The 24,662-nt window shown below is 43.7% G+C and overlaps 2 protein-coding genes across 2 annotated transcripts in view; one reads left to right on the forward strand and one right to left on the reverse strand.

Moving 5' to 3' along the window:
- Positions 1–296: 296 nt before the first annotated feature.
- The window catches only part of T265_15629 (hypothetical protein), a gene marked incomplete at both ends in the record, with an annotated part of 58,481 nt that continues 34,115 nt past the window's right edge, over positions 297–24,662 (forward strand). Inside the window, 16 exons of the mRNA XM_009178813.1 lie at positions 297–350; positions 559–640; positions 3,224–3,372; positions 3,456–3,681; positions 7,541–7,748; positions 9,716–9,833; positions 11,106–11,280; positions 11,694–11,794; positions 13,888–14,062; positions 16,319–16,448; positions 16,560–16,619; positions 17,708–17,814; positions 21,258–21,345; positions 22,649–22,809; positions 23,009–23,155; positions 23,741–23,942. Of these exons, the coding sequence (XP_009177077.1) occupies positions 299–350; positions 559–640; positions 3,224–3,372; positions 3,456–3,681; positions 7,541–7,748; positions 9,716–9,833; positions 11,106–11,280; positions 11,694–11,794; positions 13,888–14,062; positions 16,319–16,448; positions 16,560–16,619; positions 17,708–17,814; positions 21,258–21,345; positions 22,649–22,809; positions 23,009–23,155; positions 23,741–23,942 (2,181 nt within the window). The remainder of the gene's footprint in view (positions 351–558; positions 641–3,223; positions 3,373–3,455; positions 3,682–7,540; positions 7,749–9,715; positions 9,834–11,105; positions 11,281–11,693; positions 11,795–13,887; positions 14,063–16,318; positions 16,449–16,559; positions 16,620–17,707; positions 17,815–21,257; positions 21,346–22,648; positions 22,810–23,008; positions 23,156–23,740; positions 23,943–24,662) is intronic.
- The window catches only part of T265_15630 (hypothetical protein), a gene marked incomplete at both ends in the record, with an annotated part of 27,494 nt that continues 8,941 nt past the window's right edge, over positions 6,110–24,662 (reverse strand). Inside the window, 2 exons of the mRNA XM_009178814.1 lie at positions 6,110–6,262; positions 23,832–23,927. Of these exons, the coding sequence (XP_009177078.1) occupies positions 6,110–6,262; positions 23,832–23,927 (249 nt within the window). The remainder of the gene's footprint in view (positions 6,263–23,831; positions 23,928–24,662) is intronic.

Raw genomic sequence — 24,662 nt, forward strand, 5'->3', positions numbered from 1 at the left:
GTCTCTCATACTTTCTTTGGGTAGCATGGTAGTTAGGAACCGAACGGGTTTTACAGCCGAACGAATATTAGTTGAACCTTCGTTATGTTCCACACACCTATATCAGGTCGACAAGTTTTTCTTCGCACTGACCGTCAATACGACTTAAATTTCTCTCTTTGATTACGAGAGATGATGTACAAGCGGAGCGAGGCGAACCGTCGTCCTGTGCCGTATATCTCTTTGTTCGCTTTCCCAAAACATCATTTCTCAGCTCCAGTACATCATGTGCATGTGATTTTTTCTTAACACTGCAGAGGAACTGAGCGATTCCGAAGGAGAAGACAAATCTAGCGAAGACTTGGAGTCAGGTGAGTAGTGCGGATGTGAAACTTTATCGGTATTGGCGATTACTGATGTCTGAGTCAGACTTAAGCTGCTGATAAATGTGTGAATGAGCCGTGTGAAACGAGATTCAGTAACAATGACTCGGTAACTCACTTAGTTGACTTCGTTCATTCGTCTGACCAGGAAACCAATCATACAAATCATATTTTTTTCATTTTCTGATTGTTCCAGGAACTGCAACAGAACTGGCTCAAGCAGAACCAGAAGTACACGTGGATGAAGTCGTCAAAACGCATTGTCACAGTACACTGAGGTAAGCTAGTCTTGACGTAAAGCGTGGTGAGGTCAGGTTCTTGAAACTGTGAATGTTTGTCACACGTTTTTGTGTGGAAGATCGCTTTGAACACAAGCACAGACCCGTGGATGGGACTGCAAAACAAAAGTCACTCTTCGAGAAAATATGGATCCTGGGAGCTGATTCCAGTATCCCAACGTGATCAAGTTGGCTATTCTTAGGTCGACAGCTTTCTTAAATTCTACGGACTTGTTTCAGGAACTAGAAACCAAAGCGCCCGTTTCAGAAGGGCTTGGTAAACAATCGATTTTTTGTAACTGGGCTACGTTTTACTTTTGACACAAGCCTCATCAGGTCAGGTGAGCAGCTCACCAAGTTGGTCAAGTTTTAAGGCAAACGGAGAACTAATCACTAAGTCATCTTCAGATTAGTGTTGAATGTCAGTAAACAGTTCCCGCCGGTCAGTGTGCTCACCTAAATCTTGCGTTGTTGGAGAGTTTCAAATTGGTTCCGATCGGTTTTGGTTCTGAAATCTTCCACTTTAAGATGCTTCAGTTGATGACTCACCGTGGATGCCGCTGGTAGATTTCGTTGGCCTTTGTGGGCTTCTGGGTGTTACGACCATTTAGTTGGGGGGGGGAGGTGGAATCCAGATGATACCTCCTCGTCCTTCTGATAACCGCACACCAACACGTGTCAGCTTGACCGATCCACATGCTTGCCATTTTCACACCTTTTCTGAGAGGCTTCGCCATTTCTACCGCCTGGACCATCAGTCAAAACTTCAACATTTTCTAAATCTACTTTGTCACGTGTCCAGTGCGTGTTCGGCATTGCCGAGTCTTTCGGTAACGCTCGATATTCATCTGCGTTTCTCGGCGGCCTGTTTATTTTTATCCTGTGCTTTCCGATTGTGCTGTGAAGTTCCATGGCCGTCTGTCCTGTATAGACCTTAGTGCAATCGTTACACTTAATTTTTTAGACATAGTCCCTGGTTCTCTCTGCCCGGAGGCGATCTTCCAATTGCATCAGTGCAGAACGTGGAGTGTTTCCCTTCTGGACGGTTACTCTTATGTTAGCCGTGATTAGAATTCCTCGAATGACTTCCAGTATTCCTGGCTTATATGGACAATCAGCAGCCCCAATTCATTCCCTTTGGGTTTCGTCGCCGGTACCAACACCGTTCAAAATTGACGCCTAATCAAACTAGCTGAATATCCACTACCCCAAAGTTTGTTCTTTGCTTCAATTTAGGCCGCTGTCCGATCAACTTCTGTGCACAGGGCCCTTACACGCTTAAACATTGATGAGGTAATACTGGCGATACCGACTTCGGATGGGCAGATGAGTGGTTCATTCAAAATGGCCCAATGTCCGGTGGCTTCTCGTACATTGTGGTCTTTAGTTTCCCCCGACCTTATGTGTCATGCAGTCTAAAAAGGCCAGTGTACCCGAAGTTGACTCTATCCCCATACTAAATTTGATGTGTGGACTCAGTTCATTCAGATAGTTGTAAAACTCACTGCCCTTGTCTCACCTCATTACAATGAAGGTGTCATCTACATAACGCCAGAATATATTGGGTGGGTGCGGGAATCCGGATAGAGCTTTCTGTCCAAAGTCTCACATAAATATACTTTCCCAAACCGGGGATATTGGAAATCCCGTTGGTAGCTCTTGAGTCTAAACCACGAAAATCGCGGACGGTCTTCTCTTGAAAGGTGGCATTTCGGGAGAAGAGGTGGGACAATCAATCAGGTTTGAAGAAATCTAATGAATGGGACCGTAAAGCGCCTAGACTACTATTCTATTTGTTTTGCAGGCGTCCAACTCGGTACGGTGGCATGTCCAATCCAGACCAAAAATATTTCATACTGTCAGCTCAATAAACCAATAGGCGCACCATGACAATCATGAAATAAGTCTATCTTGAGACAACTCTGACAAGTGTTCCGCATATACCACTTCAGTTTCCGTTTGATTGTGTGTTTTCTTTTTCTCAGAATGTGCCACTTTTCCAAACAGTTGATAAACTATTAGGAATCATACTTTTCACCAACTTTATAGCATAATAAGCCGGCTATCACCGGCGTTAAAGTAAGTCCTATTTAGTCACCCATTTGTTTCGTTCATTTTGTTTTATCAACTCAATCCAAGTTGAGTGTGTTCGATCATTGTGCAAATATCGATCCACTGTGACTAACTGAACTATGAGTGATGTTCATTCAAAGCACCCTGCTCATCGGGACCGGGTGCTACCAAATGTTGCTGTGAGCATCACTGAACTTTCACTCTACGCCTCCTCCGAGGCCAGATCTTTTTGTAAGTCGCGAGTCCCTCAGTGTCCCGGGCTCCATCCGAGCACCAAACTTTGAAATTGTGTTGTGTTTCGACGGGGTATCCCGAGGAACAGTTCAGTCTATCACTGTACTTTTAGTCGTTGATGCTCTTCATTTTCACCCTATGGTTTGAAACCACATTCACTTGTGGATTGGACACTTCCATTGATTCATTGTGTGAGTTTTCCTAATGGTGTTTTCCCTAACAAGTACAGTCACAGCACAGTTTTCGGGCCTCTTCTCCGTTGTATAGGCGCCTTAGAAAACTTCGGAAACGAACGCGTCGGGCCGTGATTGCATTTATCAACAGTCGCCAGTGTTTCGCTCTCATCATCATTCTGGTCTTCCTCAACACGGTCGTACTTACCACAGAACATCACAATCAACCCAAATGGCTGGATGAATTTCAAGGTAAGCGGCCTATGATTCTTACCTGGCCTTACTTGCATGCACACAACCCCGCTACAATCGTTTCTATTTTCAACTTCTCGCAGATTTTGCGAACAAAGTGTTTGTGGCTCTGTTCACCATGGAGATGTTAATCAAAATTGCTGCATCCGGTCTGACGGACTACTTTTCCAAACTATTCAATCGCTTCGACTTCTTTGTCGTCATCTTTTCTATCATGGAGCTGCTTCTGGTGAACTTTCGTGTTCTGGATCCAATGGGTGTATCGGTGCTGCGGTGCGCACGACTGTTGCGTATATTCAAACTGACACAGTATGTTTGCTCGTCTGGCAGTACTTTGCTGAAGGCTAAGGGCCTGGTTTTGTTGATTGTGTTGAATTGTATAGGTTTTGTAGTTTCCAAGTGTGATTGTTCCTATCATCGGATTAGTCAGTTCGTTTTCTCGTCCTTTATCAGACCTTCAGACGCATCTAGGGTTAGCGTCAAACTAATTAGCTACCGTCTATTGATAGGTTCGACAGCCATCGCCATAGCTAACGTATCGAAGCCACTTCTAGGAAGAGAATAACAGATTTGGATTATGCGAAACCAGAATACCTGGGGTGATCCCATGTTTTGGCATGCGTTTTGCACCTTCAAAGTGCACAGTTTCACTTCAAAATTTCCAATCCACTTGTGCTTCTATGAAACTTCAGAAAGAAGAGCTTGCTTTTGTTGGTCATTTCAACTAACTTGTACTGTGACAGATGAAGCTAATATGTGGATATTGAAGGCTTGAACAGCGTTCGCTTACTTTCATAAAGGAAACTACTCACAAGGTTGCTGAAAACTCTTTGACAGCCCACGAGCGGTTTTGCCCTTCTTGGGGCTCATCGGGTAGGCGCAGTCCCCGAGTTTCCGTCAACCTTTTGACCCCAAAGTGGACTCTTTTCGAGGAATACACTCAATTGCAAATCGATTTGTTTTTCGCGAGAGACTACTCAACTGAATCTCTCGTTTATGATATCCTACAACTGAATGTGCTGCACACAGGCCACCTCACTTATCAGTTGGCACGATATTCGAGATATCGCAGTATATTTCATAAAGGAAGCTACTCACATCGTTTATGTTGTCAGAATGGAATGTCACTGAAGCTAAAAGGCCGTCAAAGCGGTTGTGGGAATGGGCTCCTCCAGTCCGAGAGTCTGAGGCGTCTTCAAGCTTTTGGTCACTGGTGTCTCTGCGGCATAGCAAGAGTAAGCTGGTTGTCCGCAAAGAAGCGGTGCATGGGCTGGTAGTTGATAGTGCGTCCGATTCTTTGAAGCAGCAGAATAAACTTGACGGTTGGGAGCGACTGGAGAGTGTGCTCCGTGTGTCCAATCACCGTCTATCCAAGAAAGCATTGTTTTATGTTCCCAGGGACTGTTGGCAACGTGAAATAAAACTAGCTGTGGGATCCTCGCTCCTTTTTGGTTGGGGCCTATGTGATCCTGCTTGTGGTTGAGTGGAAACCCTGCAGGACACGGCACACGCAACCGTTGCTAGTGGCGCTTGATGTCATTATCTAGCTGGGCTGCTCACTTAAATTTCACCTGTCGTTGTGTGCTGGGCTTAGGTCGAGAGATGTTCGTATAGGATGGTGATGACGCCTTACTACAACATTATACTCGTATGTGTTTATTTTAGTGATCTCTATAATTGTAGGCAACTTGTCCTCGCTCGTTTTCCCCAAAGACATAGGGCTTCTTCGCACTAAGCCCCGAGCCTTCCACCCCTTACCATAGCTTTCTTCCTTCATGCTTGTATAGCACAGTTAAGCACCAGCATGTCAAGTTTGTGAATGATGGGAGCCTGTGTGGCTGGGACGAAGTTGCTGCTTGACAGTCAACACCGCTTAAATTGAGAAGTGTATGACAAGATGATAATAGTTGAAATGACCTTGAGCGTCTCGTTTTGCTTGCTGCACATGAGAAGATACGAGACGGAGATGAAGGAGACCTGCGACGGTGTCTGCAACACCTGGTGTCCATAGCAGTGATTCTTCCTTTCTCTGTACACTAATATTGTCATTTTACAGTAAAGGGACTACAGAGCGCCCGCAGAAGACGGAGCAATGTAGACTGTATCCAGTAGTTGCACGTGACCACATTTTTTTCGGAAAGAAATCTAAAGTGCAACGACCCACACATGGTTGCGACCTTGGGTAGCGGTGAGGTGCTCGTTGATGGCCCACGCTAAACTGTTGTGATACGGGATATCGATGCAGGCGAACAGACACAAAACCAGACGCACATAATGACGGTGTGCATACCAACGCCTGTGAAATCGGGATTGCAACTTGTGCCCTTGGAATGAACAACAAAAGAGGAACATAAAGGTCGTTCCGTCTCGCATGAAACGTTGAAAATCTTCGGTACCGACATCATCACATGGGTAATTTAGGGTATCGTACTACATCTAGCACACTGTGATGTGGAAGGTGAACCGTTCACCGGAAATAATGTCATGGTTGGACCGAGTGGTTTAAATAGTGCAGAATGTGCTGCTTCATGGTTTTATATACTGAGTGAACCACAGCCAAAATGTCACGTGTCAGTTAAAAAATGAATGAAACAGTGTGTAATGTCTCTCTAGTACAACAAAGTTAGATTTCTTGAATGCAGTGCTACTCAAAATCACAGCAGAATATTTGCCGAATTCCATCCACTTCGAGTTTAAGTAGAAATGGGGTTGACGGAAACTCGGGAAACGCACCTACCTGATGAGCTCCAAGAAGAGCGAAACCGGTAGTCGGCTGTGGAGGAGTTTTCAACAACCTTGTGAGTAGTATGTTCAGGCTAGACTGAAACACGTCAAGGTCTTGGGTAGCATACTCAGCCGAAGAAGACCACCATAAAAGGGAAATATTTAGCTGAATTGAGTTGGGTCAAAATCAAATTCGTACACAAATGTGAGTCTCTTTGGCGGAAGTTAGATTTTCGTAGCTGTATATTCCTTTGAAAAGTAAATTGTGTTTGTTAACGAATGATTCATCCACCTAAGAGTAGAATCTCTCATAACAACCATCAACTGAATATGCCTCATGCTTCAGCTCGAGTGAAATTTGGGATACCAAAACAGTGTACTTTACGAGTTTGTTGAAAACCCTGAGTAGCACACCGTTAGTTTCGCTGTTCTTGGGTTCTTTCGGGAGAGCGTAATTCCCGAGTTTTTCCAATATTATTTCGTGCTCGAAGACCAATTTTTTATACAACAATTCGGTCTCAGCGGGAAATTCAACTGAAACTCTGGTCTGCACCAGTCTCCAGTTGCTTACAAATTACTGTTCATTCGGGAGATAATACTGATGGAAGTTTGGCCGACTGCATCTTTGTCATGAACCCCAAGAAGGGCGTAATTGGTTGTATGCAGTAGTAGAAATGTTTCCAGTAATCTGACGGCACTGGTCCAAGAAAATGTACTGCGTTATCTGGAATAGTCTATTGAAGCGATGGTAACCTTTGTGCAGCACATTCGGTCTAAAAACATCATGAATGTGAGACCCACTCCATTCTCCCGTTTACATCAATGCAATTTGGAAATGAGTTTACTTCGCTAGTTGTGTACAGCTTTGTGTTCAAGTAGAGTATAAGATTGATGAAAATCCAATGAAGCCGGTGACCATATAAGTAGTATTGTTTCAAAATATTCGTATCCTTTTATTCTGGTACATGATGAATCCGCCAGACAGAGGCGTGTATTTAGTCTAATGCTGATTTGTTTTTTGACAAGTTACTTTGCAGCATCAATTGTTGTGTTTGTACTCTTAACAGGAACCACTGAGACCTCACTAGGTCTGTTCGACACGCAGTTGGAAGGATTGCTTCGTTGCAGTCAAATATCACCTTTGGATCGTGATGCTGAATACGTACGCTATTTGGTGACATGTGAAAAAATTTGGAAGAAATTGCTTCAATTTCGACATTTCTAGAAATGGGGCCCTAATTTTGATCAATATTACCTAAGCCTAATTAAGCCATTCTGAACTAACGTTTAAACCGATTGCTTTTAATCCTTTAAATTCATAATCATTTATTTATGTTGACTTCTGTGCTTTAAATGCTACCACTCAAGGGGACTAATACCCCTGAGGTTTCTTCGTCCGCCTCAATGAAACTTGTAACACTGCATTTTTTCCTGTTGAACACAGGTACTGGGAAAGTTTGCGGAGCCTGGTTGGAAAACTGCTCAAATCAGTCCGCTCCGTCGCCAGTCTACTGCTTCTGCTGTTTATTTTTATATTGATCTGCTCCTTGTTGGGGATGCAACTGTTCGGTGGTCGGTTCAATTTCACCGAGGAGGAAAAACCACGTGCTAACTTCGATGGAATACTTCAAGCTATGCTCACTGTATTTCAGGTCAGTGCGTTTCTATCTCTGTGTGTGTCCGTCACACACTCATCTGTCATAGTAATGTCTGAGCGTAGGTGCATTCCAAGGTCATGTGATTTGGTGACTCAGCCTAATCAATGTACGAGGGACCGTCAGACGGCCAAAATAATGAAGCTACATTCCATGAAATTTTCAGTAAAGCGCTCTCAACTGGTTTATCTGGAAAAGACGAAATTTATCATGAGAAAAGAAGAGCAAAACTGGAATAAATGGGGTTTGTTACCACAAGAATGGGTTGATGTGTTCAGGACTACTTGTCATCTGGCTTCAGTGTTTTCATGGATTACGTACTGATGAGTAGATCGTAACCGACATACTCAAAAAGGGCAAAAAGTTTATGTTGCCTCTACAAGTCTGCTTTAAGTGAGCTTGGCAACGCCACTTTACTCTCTGGTCAAAACTTTGAGAACTTGATTTTAAATGGACTGTATCTTTGGTCTTTGTTTTGGCGTACAAGTCTGCTTTAGGTGAGCTTGGCAACGCCATTTTACTCTCTGGTCAAAATTTTGAGAACTTGATTTTATATGGACTGTATCTTTGGTCTTTGTTTTGGCTAGAAACCTAATTATTGGGGTCCTGTAAGGAGTCACCGCACACTGTCTATTTAGTCTCTCTACGTCTCTTTGGTCATAAGTTTCGAGAGTGTGTGACACAAGAATTTATTTGTTGCATCAGTGTGAGGGCATTTGCGCATTTTCACTTATGAGGGCTTTATGCTCTTTTTTCATCCCTAATTCTTAGCGTCAATGGCAAGTTTAGACCAGACACGGGACTCCGAAAGGTCGACCGAATTCGAAACGGCTATGTTTCGATTGAAAAGCTGTGCTCACACACATAAGCGTGGTATCCCGCCGAAAATAAAGGATACATAGATTTGGCTTCTTCTGAAAGGGTGGTTTTTGTTCCCGGGGTTCCCATTCTAGGGTAAATTTTGTTAGGGAAGAGCTATGTTTCCTTGGTGGGGACCACTGGGATTGACCGTATAAAGGATACTGCGAGGATGTTACCCTCAAACGGGACGAAACCAGGGCAACTACTTCTCTGCACTACAACAAGCTTACCCCAACAGGGTAAAGTTGACGAGACAGAACGGACGTGTTGTGTCTGTGTGGGTTGTCTGCTTTACTAGTTATTGCGCAAAGAGGTTGTGGGCATACTCCTCTCACCGTCATCGGCCGATCAGACCCCACAGAAAGTAAATAGCATGGATTGTGTACTGCCTATCGGTAGAAATTAGCCAATTTGCTCCACCAGTGAGGAGTGATCACCTCTTCTCCATCACGGTGTCAACGCAGCGAACATTGTGGCCTTTGCGTGTTGTGCAAAGAGGTTGCGGGCATACTCCTCTCACCGTCATCGGCCAATCAGACTCCACAGAAAGTAAATAACATGCATTGTGTACAGTCTATCGGTAGAAGTTAGCCAGTTTGCTCCACCAGTGAGGAGTGATCACCTTTTCTCCATCACGGTGTCAACCCAGCGAACATTGTGGCCTTTGAGTGCTGACGCGATCATAAGCAATATATCATAACCAACACCATAGATACTTCAATCCAGTTATTATTTTGATCACATTGGCATAATGGCCATCCACCAGACTGTCACCTCATTCTATAGAAGAATAGCCTTGGACTAGACAAATTACTCTTTATTCTAGCGAAAAAAACTGCAGCTATAAGCCATGAATAATTTCTGTTTGTAGCGTGGTTTTTTGCAGAAAAACTAGAAAACACTGATTTCTCGATAGACTTGCCATTCGGAAATTCTAAACGAAGGCCAGCAACACCACAACTGTCAAAATAAAACGGAACAAACATTATCTGATGCTAAGCAAACCTGATTATAAGCGCTGCCGTTCTGTTTTTTTACATTGCTATTTCACTCTTTCTCGTTCCCTTTTTTTAAAAAAAAATTAACAATTTTCCCTCATTCAGATTCTCACTGGTGAAGACTGGAATGAAGTGATGTATGCCGGCATGAAAGCTTACGAGAACACTCACTGGTACGGAGTCGTGGTCATCTATTTTATATTCCTCTTTATCGTGGGGAACTGTATCCTTTTGTTGAATTGTTTTGACAGCGTTTCATCTCATTCGTAACCATGATTATCGAAAGTAGGTTCCGAAGTATGTTCCACCTCTCCACCCGACTGGCCGCATGACTCTGTTGTGTTTGAACCAATCAAAGTAGCACTGTACGACTCAGTTGCATTTACCTGAGTCCGCAGTATTCTAGCCATGTGGGTCGTGTCCTTCTTCGCCACTCACCTAGCCCCAGTTGTTTGGATGCTTTTGCATTAAAACGCCTTTTGGTTGGACGCTCCATTAGGACGCCTAACACGATCGACTAGGATAACGTTTCAGGACCTTAGGTTATATCAATTGTACGACCTGGCACTATAGTGTGCGGAGCTCAGAAAGGGTCTACATGTTCTCACTCACTAGGACAAGTATCATTTCGCTAAAAAGCGCCCAGTAAGACTTGAGACAGATCAGCTCACCGATACCTTCATTTAGTAGATGAAGTTTTATGGCAACGAAGTTATGTGGTAACTATGGGGTCAGGTAATCCTAAATTTAACCGGGTTCATGCAATAACAGAAAACCCGGAGGCGCCGGGGATGCGATCAAGAATTCTCCGGAGGGGGGGGGTAATCATCTTTCCTACGTTTCACTTCAGTTACTGACACAGAACTGTGAAAATGCGGAGTAGAGGAGCCATCCGCAGCGAAGCGCACCAAGGCAAAGTCATGGGCTGCAATTTCAAAACGTCATTCGTCTTTCGATGAAAAGCTGTCCACCAGCTATTCGAAATAGCGACCTTTCCGGATGAGTCTGTGAGAGCTCTCATCTATCCATGAGTGACATTGTGAGAAGAAATGCCCACTTACCATTAGGTCATAGATGGGATTAAGAGATCACAGGTTCCATGAGCTTGATGGAGCCACTAAAATGATTTTGGCTCCGTGTGTTGGAGGTATATAAGGATCAAGAGGATGCGTATTAGGTACGCAAATTTGCCGATTCTTATGATAGGCAAAACATGCAGTCAAATTTGATCCAAGTGGTCTTTGTTGGCTATTCGGCGGCCTATCAGACGCTTTACCTTGTTTTGTTCCCGAGAAACTCTGCTCTGAAATAAAAAGATCTCATGTCAGCTTTATTTGCGTTTCATTGCAGTTCTTTGACGGCTACTTCGTTCTTTCAGGTTGCACATGTTTTGTGGAATATTATCCACAAATTCCATTTTTACAAGTACTCCAAAAATTAATTTGTGAACCACAACAATTGACTTTTCGCCTAGTTCCTTAACCGAGTTGTCCAGATATTTTGCTCAATGTCTTCTTGGCTATTGCCGTGGACAACCTGAATGACGATGATGATGAGGATGAGGAGGGAAACGGCGCTGATGCCAAAAAGGAACCTGAAAAGCCTGCCGACGAGGCCAAACAAGAAGAGGAGACCAACTCAAACGACAAGGGTCTTGCAGATGGCGTCGTGTAAGTCTGGTTCACATTCGAGAGTGAACAGTAGTCATACATGAATGATATTTGTTTCTGTGTCAAAATAGTCTACCGTACATCAGGTCCGTTTGACCTTTTACACTCGAAACATGTGTGGGTCGTGCTCAGGTATCAGGTGACAGATCTAGACAGGGTACTTTATGTTTTTCGTGCTATGGATAATACGTACACATTCCTGATATGCCGAAACAGCTTTGGTCTGGTTCGTCTATCATTTCGTTTGATTGTGAAGAGCTTAGGTTTTCTAGAGTTTCGGTGCCCATTTCCCATAGAAAGCCCCAGTCCTGTGATGGCCTACCGTCCAATCTAGGCATCTATGCTAAGAATGCTTAAGCCTACTCATTCATGTTGAGTTCAGCAGGTTTAACTGTGAGCGTTTTGGCTTCTAGAGTTTTCACTGGTAAAGTGATTCTTTTCCCAGTACAGCTAGACTTGGTTGTTCATTGGCTTTCTTTCTATTTCAGTGCGAAGGCTGAAGAACCATCAGCCGGTGAGTTGATTTTCAGATTGTTTCGGCTTCAGCAGTGGGGTGCTCTCGGGTCTCAGATTTTTGTCATAGTGAGCTATTTCAGTGGTTGCTTTTCGACTGTTGTGTGGGTCGGATTTGTTCGCATCCGTTTAGTCGTGTGCCACCTGTGTTTTGACAGTTTAACTTTTCTTTCTGGTCAGCATCATGCTCGGCAACGGTATCAAGCACTTTCTCACAATAATGATAAACAAACTCGCCAGCAAAAAACGACAGACTGTGTTCTTATCTTCACAAACTAGCCTTGTATTTTTCATTTCCCAAATTTATTTGGTTTACTCATTCGTGTCGTCCTTTGCTCTTGGTCACAAGTCCCCAATCATCATAATCAGTGTTTGCCTGCAGTTTCGAACTCTATCCTACCAGATGATAGGACGAATCAGTGGCATTGTTGTATCAGAAGAGGACTAGATTTGGTCTAGACGTAACACTCTACTCATAAGGTCGCTGAAAACTATTCGACAGCTAACGAGCAGGTTCGCCATTCTTCGGGCAGTCCCCAATATACCATCATGAACGAGAGATTTAGCTGGATTCATTTGACTCTCCTGTCAAAAAAACATTCGTATGCAAGTGAGGATAGTTGTCAAAGGCTAGGTTTCGCTTCATCCATCGAATGGTAAAGGTACTTCGTAGAATTTCGCGTTCCTAATATTTTTCTGCTTGCTTCTGGAGAAACTTATTCGAATTTTGTGCACCTTTATCTTTATCCTGTAGTTAGTCTGGAAAACACATCTGCTCCGGATCAAATTTGTTATTAAAGGTGCCCTCATCGGATGTTGCCACCCTTCGTATACATAGAGGGACTCTATGTACTCTAGCTGCGCTTGTTGCCTTAAAGCGACTGTGTTTTCGCCGCGGGTGGGCCGGTTCTAAAGGAGAGGCGCATTTCTCGTCCCTGCACAATAAGTGAGAATCGCAAGGATTAAGAACGATTTTGGGAACCGAAATTCGGGTTAGCAGCTTCGACAAACCGTATTCTGAGTAAGATATAAATAGGATCTTTTAAGTCTTCATGAATCAGACAAGTTTAGAACAGCCAGTTTCCAGGTTTCCGCAAGAAGTCGAACTTGGGCATTTCATATTCAAACCATGAATACTATCCATTGGATTACATGGGTGATCCTACTTCATTTTGTGTACTATTATTCAGTCACCTTCCAAGCTTGAGTCTGCAGAACTATTCTGAGACTGTGGCGAATATGAATGAGTTTAAAAAGGTTAATGTGGTCATATGTTGGTTCGCACCGACCACTGTTCCGGTCTCACCTATACGTAACTAAAAAGCAAAATTTCAAGACAAATATCGGCTCACCATTATTAATTCGGATCTTTGTTCGTGGGAATGTTTAACGTGAAAGCAAGGTCACTTGAACATGTATGTCAGACGTGGCCGGAAGAACTGGAACATACGGTAACTCCGCTACTTCCGTGCTAAACATAAAAGCTTCGGTATGGCGCCGTAACCTACGTTAACAGGTCTTCCATTGGAGGGGGTTGACATCTCCCCTCCTTTAGAGCCCAAATTTCACAACCAAACATAATTTTGGCATTTTGCGGCGACGTGGTGTTGTCTTGCGCTATGAGCTGTCCAAACGTCTATCCTTCAATATCTACCAGAGGGGTTACGTCAGCCTCTTATTTACGGCTTCTCAAGTTAGTGGAACCAGCTAGGCTAAAACAATAATGCGTTTGTGCGGAAAAAAAACTCTGTAACCGGCACCCAGCTGGCTGTTGGCTGAGAGCCAGATATCACGTTTGATGCTACATTCAAGCCATTCATGTCTACTCGGCTCGCGTACGGTAATGAAGTTCAACAACTTATGCTGGAAGTTCTGATTTAGACTGACCTCTGTGTTTGTACGGTATGAAACTTCCTCACGTCTGTTTTAACCCCCAGTAGGTGGTAGTTTTCAACGAAATTCAAAATGTCAGTGGCTCCCATGGTTGCATCCCTTTGGTTGTCGATGCTGAATCTGCTTTCGTGAAAAATCTATAGTCACCTACTTGTTTTTTTTGTGTGTTAAAATACCGCACACTTCCCACTCTGGTGGTAGACGATGCAAACAAAACGTATGAAGAAATGTTCCCCGAGACAGACATCTACGGTGACGAGGGAGAGGGTGCAGACGACAATGGAGAAAATCAAGATGACCAAAAGAACTTTTCCGCTCAGGACAGTCGGACAATGCCTCCGCACTCGGCCTTTTTCATATTCTCAGATACGAATAAGTAAGTGCATTCACTTTCGTTACAGTGTCGAAAAGTTGCCGTAGTCCTGGTTGGGGTATTCTGACGAGTCTGTGCGTGAACCAATCAACAGACTTTATGTAGAAGGCTTCTTAAAATCTGTATTTGTTTAGTTTGTGAACTGACACAAACTGTTTTCCGAACTGGTAACCTTGCTACTGCATTCATAGACTTCAGAAACTGCAAAATCAATCATGTTTGACTTGCGGATAGATTCGCTTGATCCGCCCTAAAGCTTCAGTTCTAATCGTGAATATCTGGGTCACTCTCCAATACTACTTCCACCAGATTAAGAGTCTTCAGCTTAACAACTGGTGCTGTTGCTGTCCAGACGGCCTTTCCTGAAAGGACTCTAGGGAAACATCGTGAAACAACCCCCTGCCATACCGTTTAACAATTTATTGCGACTTGTTCTTCTGCCGACTGCAATGCGATTAAGCGGAACTAAAATAGCCGGACTTTGACATCATATATTGGAAGACCGACACATGTGAGCGTTCAGAGACTTGACTCAAATCAATGAGATAGTCAACCAACCACCACTCATCCGGTATGGCCACTTATCCCGTCATGAGTAAACAACACACGTTTGTTGATCAACCGACCGACCGTCTTCTCCAATGGAGAGTGTATAGAGATGTTTGTTTGTACATCATTGGTACTCTCCAGTATGTGCTCGTAGCAGGTAGTACGCACTTATGAAAGGGCCTGATTGGCAGAGACATACCGATTTCCCTTCTTCATTCGAGGACGTTCTGGGAACTGACTTTAATCGTATAGACGCACCGAATGGAACTCTTTATCGTCCTGAGTTGGCCACGCAGATGGTGGCGCATTACCTGACGGACACAACGAATGAGCTTACGTAAACAGCAGCTGGTACATACGTGTCCGGGGCGAGATGGCCCAAGTGGTTAGAGCGGGAACTTACTGACCGGAAGGTCTGTGGTTCGAACCCGACCTCTGCCTCTCGACTTCCCTGTCTAGGCTTGGGAGACCTGGCAGTATTCCGGCCATCGTGCAACCTTCGGGTGCAGCCAGATACGTGTCCTTCCTTTGGAAGACGTCAGCCAACCACGCTGGAATGTCATCTCGTGCAGGCCACAGCACGTGTCTCAACAGACAAGGATAAGCCAGTGAGTACTAGTCGACCGATACGAATCGCAACCAGTGACCACAGCCGCACCTGGCACATGAACTGTAACAGCGCAGTCAAGAAAAGCGAAACCTTGTTGTTACGGTATAGCTAATGCACACACAAAAATCGGTGTTTTAAAGGAAAACTCATTGGGTAAGGCACATATGCAAGTTCACAGGCAACGAAGGGACCAAGTGCCGTTGTGTAGAGAAGCATGCCCCATCATATTTCCCATCGTTTTACTCAGCATATTTTTGTTGACTTCCACTTTGCGGGACTAATGGAAAGCACAGAAAACCAGGAGAGCTGTACTACGGTGACCTTGTCTTATAAGCACCCTCCATATAAAAGTTCCCTGGTACTTTGGACCCATAAGGACTGTGTAAATTTCCCACCCTAGAGTTTTGTACTCACCGGTGAATAACAGCAGCTGGTCACGTGTTTGTAGGCAGGTGTTTTTGTGGTTCTAGGATAACTACCACTCTGATAGTTATATATCGTGAAATTTCTCGAATACCAGTTCGGACGATCCCAGTACTAAGGCATTCAACTGGACCTCATTCAGCTGGAAATAAGCAACCTAAGGGAGAATAAAAAGTTTGAAAAATCGATCAGACATGTGAGTTCATACTGTGTTAGCGGCCCCGAACACGGTAAATTTTTAACTTGTGGATACTGTTTGATCGACTAACCCAAATGAACAATACTCATAAGCCATCGTACCACAATAGCCTAACTTCTTGCACATTCAGACCGAGGCTGTGTGCAAACATGTACTTTCTGTTTGGCCTCCAGGCCACACACCAGGGCTGAGTCCCTGTCAGCAGGAGGCAAGCGATTTAAACTGAATGACTATTCTATAGATGTAACACACTACACGTACGGTTGGTGAGAACTCTTCAACAGCCCACGATCGGTTTCGCCCTTCATAAACGAGAGATTCAGATTCCCGTGAAAACCGAGTTGGTATGCCCCTGGGTGTGAGTGACTATTCGTTTTTCAACTTCTCGCTCATTAGGCTGAGTTTATTCAAAATGAATCACACGGGGCTAGTTTTCAATCTTCTCCATCCGTCTGGTTCCCTCCGATCCTTCTTGCAGATTCCGAATTTTCTGTCACAATGTGGTTTGTCTCTCCCATTTCGGAAACATCGTCCTTGTGTGCATCCTGGTCAGTAGCATTCTTCTAGCAGCCGAAGATCCTCTCAATTCGCAGTCTTATCGAAATAAGGTAAGAGTTGAACTTGTACCAACTGTTTGCAGAGATGGTTTTGTGTGATATCCCGTATCAAACTCGAAACTAACGTGACAATACCGCTGTTCTTTTTTCCACAACTCACAGATTCTGAATATGTTCGATTACTTTTTTACCAGTGTGTTCACAGTTGAAATCACACTCAAGGTGAGTTCCGAGGAATTCTTTGATCATCATTTAGTAAGTGGCTCAGAATGTACTCATTTCAGTCATGAGTCTAGATAGCTTCCAGACTAACTGGTTAGCCCAATATTCAAAAAGAGACTTAAAGGTCACCACATTCATACTTTTCAGTCTCAGAAGCACTAGTCAATACATTTAATTCTAAACACGGATTACTGCCACCGCTGCCACAAAGGACGTAAACCTCGAGCTTTTAGCAAGCTATTAATCAAGATTATATCCTGCAAGCCAGGATAACCAATGCTGAAAAACTGTGGAGCACTGTAAAAGTGTTTCACTCTTGTTAGCAGCCTCAGTATTGCGTATCCCATGAATCTTTGAGGAGATCCGAACACATGATCTTTCTGTTAGTGGTTGAACACTGTATCACTCGGCTGTGGGTGACTGGCCGGCAGTCTGACCAGTTTGTCCAAAAATGAGGAAATTTACAAGTCCTTTCATCCTTCACACTGAAAAGGCAGAACTCGAGAAGTCATTCAACACGTGATTTCTATTGTGTGATGAAAGACAGGGTGCAAGCTAATCATACTGTTGATCAACTGCTATTGGCCAGAAGATTTGGTGTCTAACTAGAATCCGAGATGTAGTAGGCTCGAATCTCTCCTGAGGCTTGTGAGAGACACACTGCTCATCATTTCCAAGAAGAATTAAACAGCTGTGCGCTGCTTCTGGGCTTTTTAGCATGGAGTGACTTCAATTACAGAATGAAATACTGATTAAATTTCAAAGTTTTATGATGCTAGCTACCTAGTTGTTTGGTTACTCAAAACGCTAGCCAATCGGAATCCAGAAAGATCCTCATTGTTTAGTGCTGGTGGAGAACCTCTCCCATTGTCACGGAAGCATATTTTGTCAACACCACAGGGTGAGGTTTATCGATCGTTTCATGTGTTGCTAAGCGATGGGCGTTTGTGACCTTCATTTTGAAATATATTCTTCCGTTGGACCTATTCTCCATAATCTTCATCACTCACGTTTTCCTACTTGGTTACATATTTCTACCGAACCTTGAAGCAAAAATAACAGGAGTCTGTGACGGTCTTACATTACAGATGATTTCTTATGGATTCATTCTTCACGAAGGTGCATTTTGCCGCAGTGCTTTCAACTTGCTCGATCTGATCGTGGTCTGTGTTGCCCTGGTCTCCTTTGTGTTACAGTGAGTATCTTCATCCCTGAATCGCATGTTTAATTTCGAACAAACACGTTTCTGGGTTGAACAGAAACAGTGCTGCGTGCTCCAAAGTTTCGTGACTTTGATTGCTGCTAAAGGAAAGATTACAGTCCTATTTATCCTTTGAATCAACTATGTGTTTTACAAAATGTGTTCCGCTTGTCTGCGTAGATCACTAGTTAAGTTTGGAGTAGACGATTCACATGTTTTGCGGGATACCCGACTGGTTTAAAGTGCATTGTTGTTACCCTTGTCAACGGGTCCTTTCAATCCGAATGGAAATACGGTGTGTGTTGGCGTTACGACCACCCGGTCTCCCACACCTTTTCGTACCCACTCAACGTAGAATTTTCAGAAATGAAGTGTGTCTACCCAAACTCTTGAACATGGGTACTCACATCTGTAGGTATATTACGAAACAAGTACAGGTGCGAGGCGGTATCATGGCGAGAACATCATTAGTACAGAACTGACTGCTCACTAAAATGAAAAACGTTCGTTAAACTTGGTTACTAAAAAGCATCAGTCTAGTATGATTATGGACAAATTTTTCACCACCCCCTGATTTCCTACCTTCAGTTCCCATACTGTTTGTAGGATGCGATTACCTTCACATTCCCGTGCTGTCGCAGTCACCGAAGTGATTTCGGTGGCCGTAGCCCACCCAAGAATTACGTTTTGAAGTGTCTCCACCTTCTTGAAATCTGACTACGAATGATCTGTCAATGACTTGTTTGACTGCATTCAGTTTGGTTAGGCTATCGACCAGACTGTGATTTATTACTTCCTGATTGGTCCGTCTGGTTGGTTTGCCGTCTGGCCTTCAAAACCCACTTTGGTTACGATGGTGACCTACCAACCATTTATGCGCTTGCCCCAGTTCAATTCAGCTTCATTTAAAACATGGTTAGCTTTCACCGGATTTCACGTGGTGAGCTGCAGAAGCAACATTGATTCGTTGGGTCTGCATATAGTACTCCGATTCTGAGGCGGAATAGCTCGCTAGAGCTCAGGCTCATAGTATTAAACACAAAGTCCCTAAACGGTTGGTGGAGGGTAATGCTTTTTTTATCTTTTTTATGTTGGAACTCTGCGTTTTCATGACTTTGTGAAAAAAAAAACAATTTTACCCACGCACCCCACTGTCCCGTCTCAGCCGCTTGGTTGGTTTGGGTTTTGCGTGAAGACGTGCAATCGCCATGCCATGCTATCCCGAAATGGGACACAAGAGATCGGCTACCAAGACCACCGACCAAGCGTAAGGATGGTTAATTTTTTGAAGGCCTGACTGCAACCTGATTACACAGTTCGGCCCCCTTGTGCTGCGCTCGCGCTTCAGAGGCGAGCGTGTCTACCAGCTTACGGTTCGCCCGCCTGCTAGCGTGGCATGCTACGATGAGTCATGAGCACTGGGCTTGTGATCTGAGGCCAGTTGCACGCGTGGGAAATCTGGCGTACGCACCGATAGTTTGGACACCCGATGAGGCCTAGGTTTCTGCGGCTCGGCACCTATGCTCACATGCCATTGGCACGTGAGAAAGTCTCAGCTTCAGTGCAGTTGTCGTGGTGACTGCGCCCTAATGTCGGAATTCCAAACTCAACGACCGATCTGATATCGATGGTTGGCTTCCTTCAAATGCGTCCCGAGGAAAATACGCTGCTGGGCACATTCAAACCGTTCATCGATGACCATATTTTACTCGTCGCGCTGACATATAGCACCAGTGGTATCTTGCGGCTCTCAGTAGATCAGCCGGCAGCCTTCATCGGACCAAGATTCCCACGTGAACCTTACGGACAGTGTCCCTCCGTTTATGTGTGCAGTGCATGAATATCCCGCCAAGCGGACCCAAGAGATTGATTTCTACTGGTCAAGTAATATCTTCGGCTCGAGCTCATTCATACGATATCTAATTTCTCACGGTCAATTTACTTGACTTCCGTTTGACTACTGGACGCACAACCCTTCTTCTTGAAGTCGGTCCATCACCTTTATGCCTAATAAATCGAATAACTTTGTGACCTTTCACAGTAATTTCAATAGGTTTGATCTATCAAAAGTTACTAGTATCCCTGTGACATTCAATCATCAGCGGAACTTTTTTCTCGGTGCACTCAACTACAGTGTGTCCAAGTATTGGTTGCATCCAGTGGTCAAGTGGGCCACGCCGAGTTACACGGTAAATGAATGAATGAATGAGTAAATAAATAAATAAATAAATAATCACAAATCGATTCGTCCAAATGAAGGTTTGTCAATAAATGCGGTGCTGTAAGTGCAATAATACGATTATTAAAGTGGTATAAACCTCAAATTGTGAGATTACACAGGCTCCTATACACCAGGTTTATTAAGACTGATTACAAAGGGGGATCCGTACAACTAATGCGGGTTGGAGAACTTTATGTCGAATCACGACAAAAGATTCACAGAGTGAAGAATCCCTAAGACATTTTCTTATTAGACGCAGAAACAATGTGTTTTGACAGCACATGTAGTTAATGAGGCCGCTACCAAAAGCAGGCTTTCTGTCTCGAAATACCGGACGGTTCGCTTTAACAACCTTAGTTTACGTTTAACTGCCTGGTTTCTAACTCCGGGTTCTATCAACTAGTTCGAGGAATTTGACAAAAGTGTGTACGTAATTTGTTTGAGTTATGCACTCGCTTTCTAGAATCAGTTCAGCTCGTCTAGGTGTCTTGCATGTATACTCCATCAGGTCAACTTAGGCAGATAGAATAGTTAAAATACTTTAGTTTCCAGGTGTCTTACTCTTAGAGACGTCTACTAGATGTTGGTACTGTTTTGAATTATTGGTAGATCTGGTGCTACAACTGATATCTGATCAGATAACAATTGGTCTGTTCACGTCATCATACGAAGTGAAATCGTTTCACCCAACCGAACTCTAAAAATATCTGCTCGCACTTTTGAAAACGAATAGCGAAGTTCGGTGAACAGATCGACAAGCTATTGAATGCATTGGTCAGGATTCCTCGGCTGGTGGCTGAATCCCTTCTGTTATTCAGTCACTGAGTGTAAAGCACCTTGGAGTCAGCGGAACAGATTACATAACCGTTTCTGAGTCATAACTGCGTTAATATTCTCATGACCCCGATTCGTTCCACACTCCCTTTGCTGCATGATTAACCCATGAAATGTGGAAATGCTCTATAGGAACTGAAAATTAAATGCCTGTGGGCTTGTTTTTATTAATTCGAGGGCAGATTTCTGAAATTTGTCTTTGAATCCCGACTTATATACCCGCGGTCAAATGAAAGCTAACCACGGCATTGTAACCCCGTTAGCTCACCAAATTCCGGATAGTTATCAAGTTCCGGGGTCCACACATTCATACAACTCCTGTAATAGAAACCGCACTTCATAAGGTTAACCAATATCCTTCATCGGTTTTGAACCTTCCCAGAAGCCAAACCATCTCTGCTGTGAAAATTCTCCGTGTGCTTCGCGTTCTTCGACCGTTGAGAGCAATCAACCGTGCAAAGGGCCTGAAGGTGAGTTGAGCGGCTTAGGTCTGTGAGATGACGTTTTCTGGATAACTCGATCATACCTTTTCACCACTTTTTCAAAACACTTACGATGAGGCTAACATCACTCTTGAGCCAGCTTTTCACAACTTTTCAGAACACTTACGATGAGGCTAACATCACTCTTTGCGCTTTCTGCCTCATCCGTGAAACATGTGCCATTAAGGTTGTTAAACCATCCCGCTGATTCTGCGTCTCCGTTAGGCTAGTCACGATGAGAGCGCCTAAATTCTGTTTAATCACTTCCCTGTTTGTTGAAGCTCCCAACTTCACACGGATTACCTCCTGAGGTGCCGATCTAATAATGATGTTCAACCTAATGCAAATTTTCGCTGAAATTTGTTTTCCAATTCTCTAAAACTTCACAAGTTTACTGCTTATCATGAGGTATCTTCCTGACATTTCCTGGACTGCCTTTTGTCACTTTTCTCATTGGGGTAAAAGGCCTTCTGTGATCATTAATCCTGGCCGTCCATCGAGGCCATAAAGGTCATTTCCTCGAGAAACTGCGAACGGTTCTTCGATTCTAGGCGAATCAGTTTCAATTCTTCTTTTTAAGTGGTGTCTCGTTTATACACGTTTCAGTAATGCATTGGCTAACATCATAGTCCTGTGATTTAATGCACAACCAGAATTTCTCACAGATCGTTGCTTATCTGACCATCTTCGGCTGAAACTAGAGGAAATAAATGATGATATCTAATTTGTGTGCCCGCCTAGATGCTCCCGGCCGTCCGGCCAACTCCTGGCGAACACTACCCTAGATCTAGCTCAAACTAACAATTTAAATCAACTAGTTGAAAAGTACATAATCATGTTGCCGTTACCATGGATAAAACCCATTCCATTATCTCAAACTTAATGCTTGCCATTTGTGCGGGCCCCAGGGTCCACATATCCCGTCCGAGGGTTTTCCGTGATATTTGTAACTACTGAAACAATTTTAAAGTAGAGTGAATAAAATCTCACAAAACGTGAGCTTCGTCTGGCCGTAGATTTTCGCCTGCTGCTGGGAGTGCATCAAACCTAAATCCACTGTGGTTCCCAGAATTTTCGAGAATTCCGATGGAGAACTGGGAGTGCATCAAACCCAAATCCCAGAATTTTCGAGAATTCCGATGGAGATAAAAACGAAAAATTTTATGCTGTTAAAAGAACGCTCGCACAATAAGGATCGACTGTTGTCACCTACAGCTGAATGCCGACTAAAATGCTAACATAAACTTCCTTGTAACATGGGTTATATCATTAACTCACCTCTTCCTTATAGCATGTCGTCCAGTGTATGATCATTGCAATCAAGAGCATCGGTAACATTGTGCTCGTGACGTTCCTGCTGGAATTCATGTTCGGTGTGATTGGCGTGCAACTGTTCAAAGGAAAGTTCTGGAGTTGCACAGACATATCAAAGCGTACAGCCAGTGAATGCAAGTACGTTTTTCTTTCTTCCTCAAGTGAAATGAATGAAGCGATTTCGAATTTATAGTGTAAAAAGTGGAACCATAGAGAGCACAAACTAGGTGTGCATGTTCACTGCATTGTGGTTTTATTTGACTGTGAGATAGAAGAAGGGTTGTCCGATTTTTGTTGCGTTAAGTTGTGATTAATCATCGTTTATTTCATCCAACAGGGGGCAATTTATTGATTACGAAGATATGAACCTGAGCAAGCCAATCCTGATGGAGCGCCAATGGAACAACAGCGATTTCCACTTCGACAACGTTCCAAATGCTCTCCTCACTCTGTTTACCGTGGCTACATTTGAGGGCTGGCCAAAGTAAGCTGGTAATGATGAGCTTTTCATCGCTGCCTCTGGTGAAGAAAGAACAGCACCAGTTGTGTCTATCTGCTTTCTATTCCAAATGAATTATGACTGATTACGGTGTCATATGCATTCTGGTTGATGATAAAAAATCATTCAACAAAAAACCGACAACAAAATTGAGGTGCACGTGAATTTGTTTATCGTTTTGGGCTAGAATGCAGGTGCGTGCCATCACGACATTTTCATGATGAAAAAATGAACTCAGTTTCTTTCCAGACGTCTGGTAACCCAATCACATCAGGCAAGTATGAACCCGTTTGTCTGCTCAGATGTGATGATCCAGGTGTTCTTTTGGAGCAGTGGCTACCCGCTGGCCTCGCGTGTCAGCTCTCCAGATTTCAAATATCCCGCATGACCACTGCTACTACTATTGATTATGTCGTTTACTTTTTCTCGTAATTAGTGGCCTTAGGTTAACCTCTGGTGCGAATTGAACTGGCAGAAATCATTTTTGCTGGCGCAAATAATGTGAATCGTAAATGTAGTGGCAACTGCGCACTGGTCAGCTTTTACGGTTGTATTGCCTTTCATCCGCAGGCTACTCTTCACCTCAATTGATTCAAACGAGGAGGATTATGGTCCGATTACAAACTACCGTCCAGTTGTCGCACTCTTCTACATTACCTACATCGTCTTGATCCCGTTCTTTATGATCAATATATTCGTCGGTTTTGTCATTGTCACTTTCCAACGCGAGGGCGAATCGGAATACAAGAATTGTGAGCTGAACAAAAATCAGGTTAGCTGATCACGCAATGTTGCTTACTGACTTCGGCCTGTTGGTCAATAATAAACGTCTTGTATGGGTCATCATCACTACTAAGCACTAATCATAAGACAACTAATATAATCGTTCAGTTGTGGCACCCTTTTGGTGCCTAGCTTCCATGCCACCCGAAGGAAGCACAAGGGTTGAGATACTGCCAGGTTGCCCAATCCCAGACAGGAACAGTCAAGATGCAGAGTTTGGGTTCGACAGTTCGCGGACCTTCCGGTGAGCTATCTCAAGCTCACTGCCACGGATTTCTCATGTTCGATTCACTTTTCATTCGACCAAATTTTTATGAATATTGTCCTGACATTTGGCGCTTCTGTATTTTGATATTTGTAGAACTCGCTAGCTTCTTGAATGCTGACAGTCTCCGACGCTGAGTTTTCAGTTTTCATCAGTGAAAAACTCAGTTTTCCAATACTACCCCTAAGGTAGGTGAAAAGTATTAGTGCACAGGTGGCGATAGCCATGATACAAATCAGAAGGTGATTGTGCACTAATAGAAGTTTTTAACATGGCAGCGACACGTATAAAAATGAATACAATGCGAAATGGGAGCAAGTCAAAAAGGAACTTATCGTAAGTGAGAGTGCCTTGGTGAAAGTCCGGACGGCGGGAACGTGTTTTCTCCGCAGTTTGGCTGCTACACGTGTTCCATGATTGTCCGTGGACTTGTGGAGAGGTTGA

The sequence above is a fragment of the Opisthorchis viverrini genome (genome assembly GCF_000715545.1).
Source record: "Opisthorchis viverrini unplaced genomic scaffold opera_v5_671, whole genome shotgun sequence".
NCBI lineage: Eukaryota > Metazoa > Platyhelminthes > Trematoda > Opisthorchiida > Opisthorchiidae > Opisthorchis > Opisthorchis viverrini.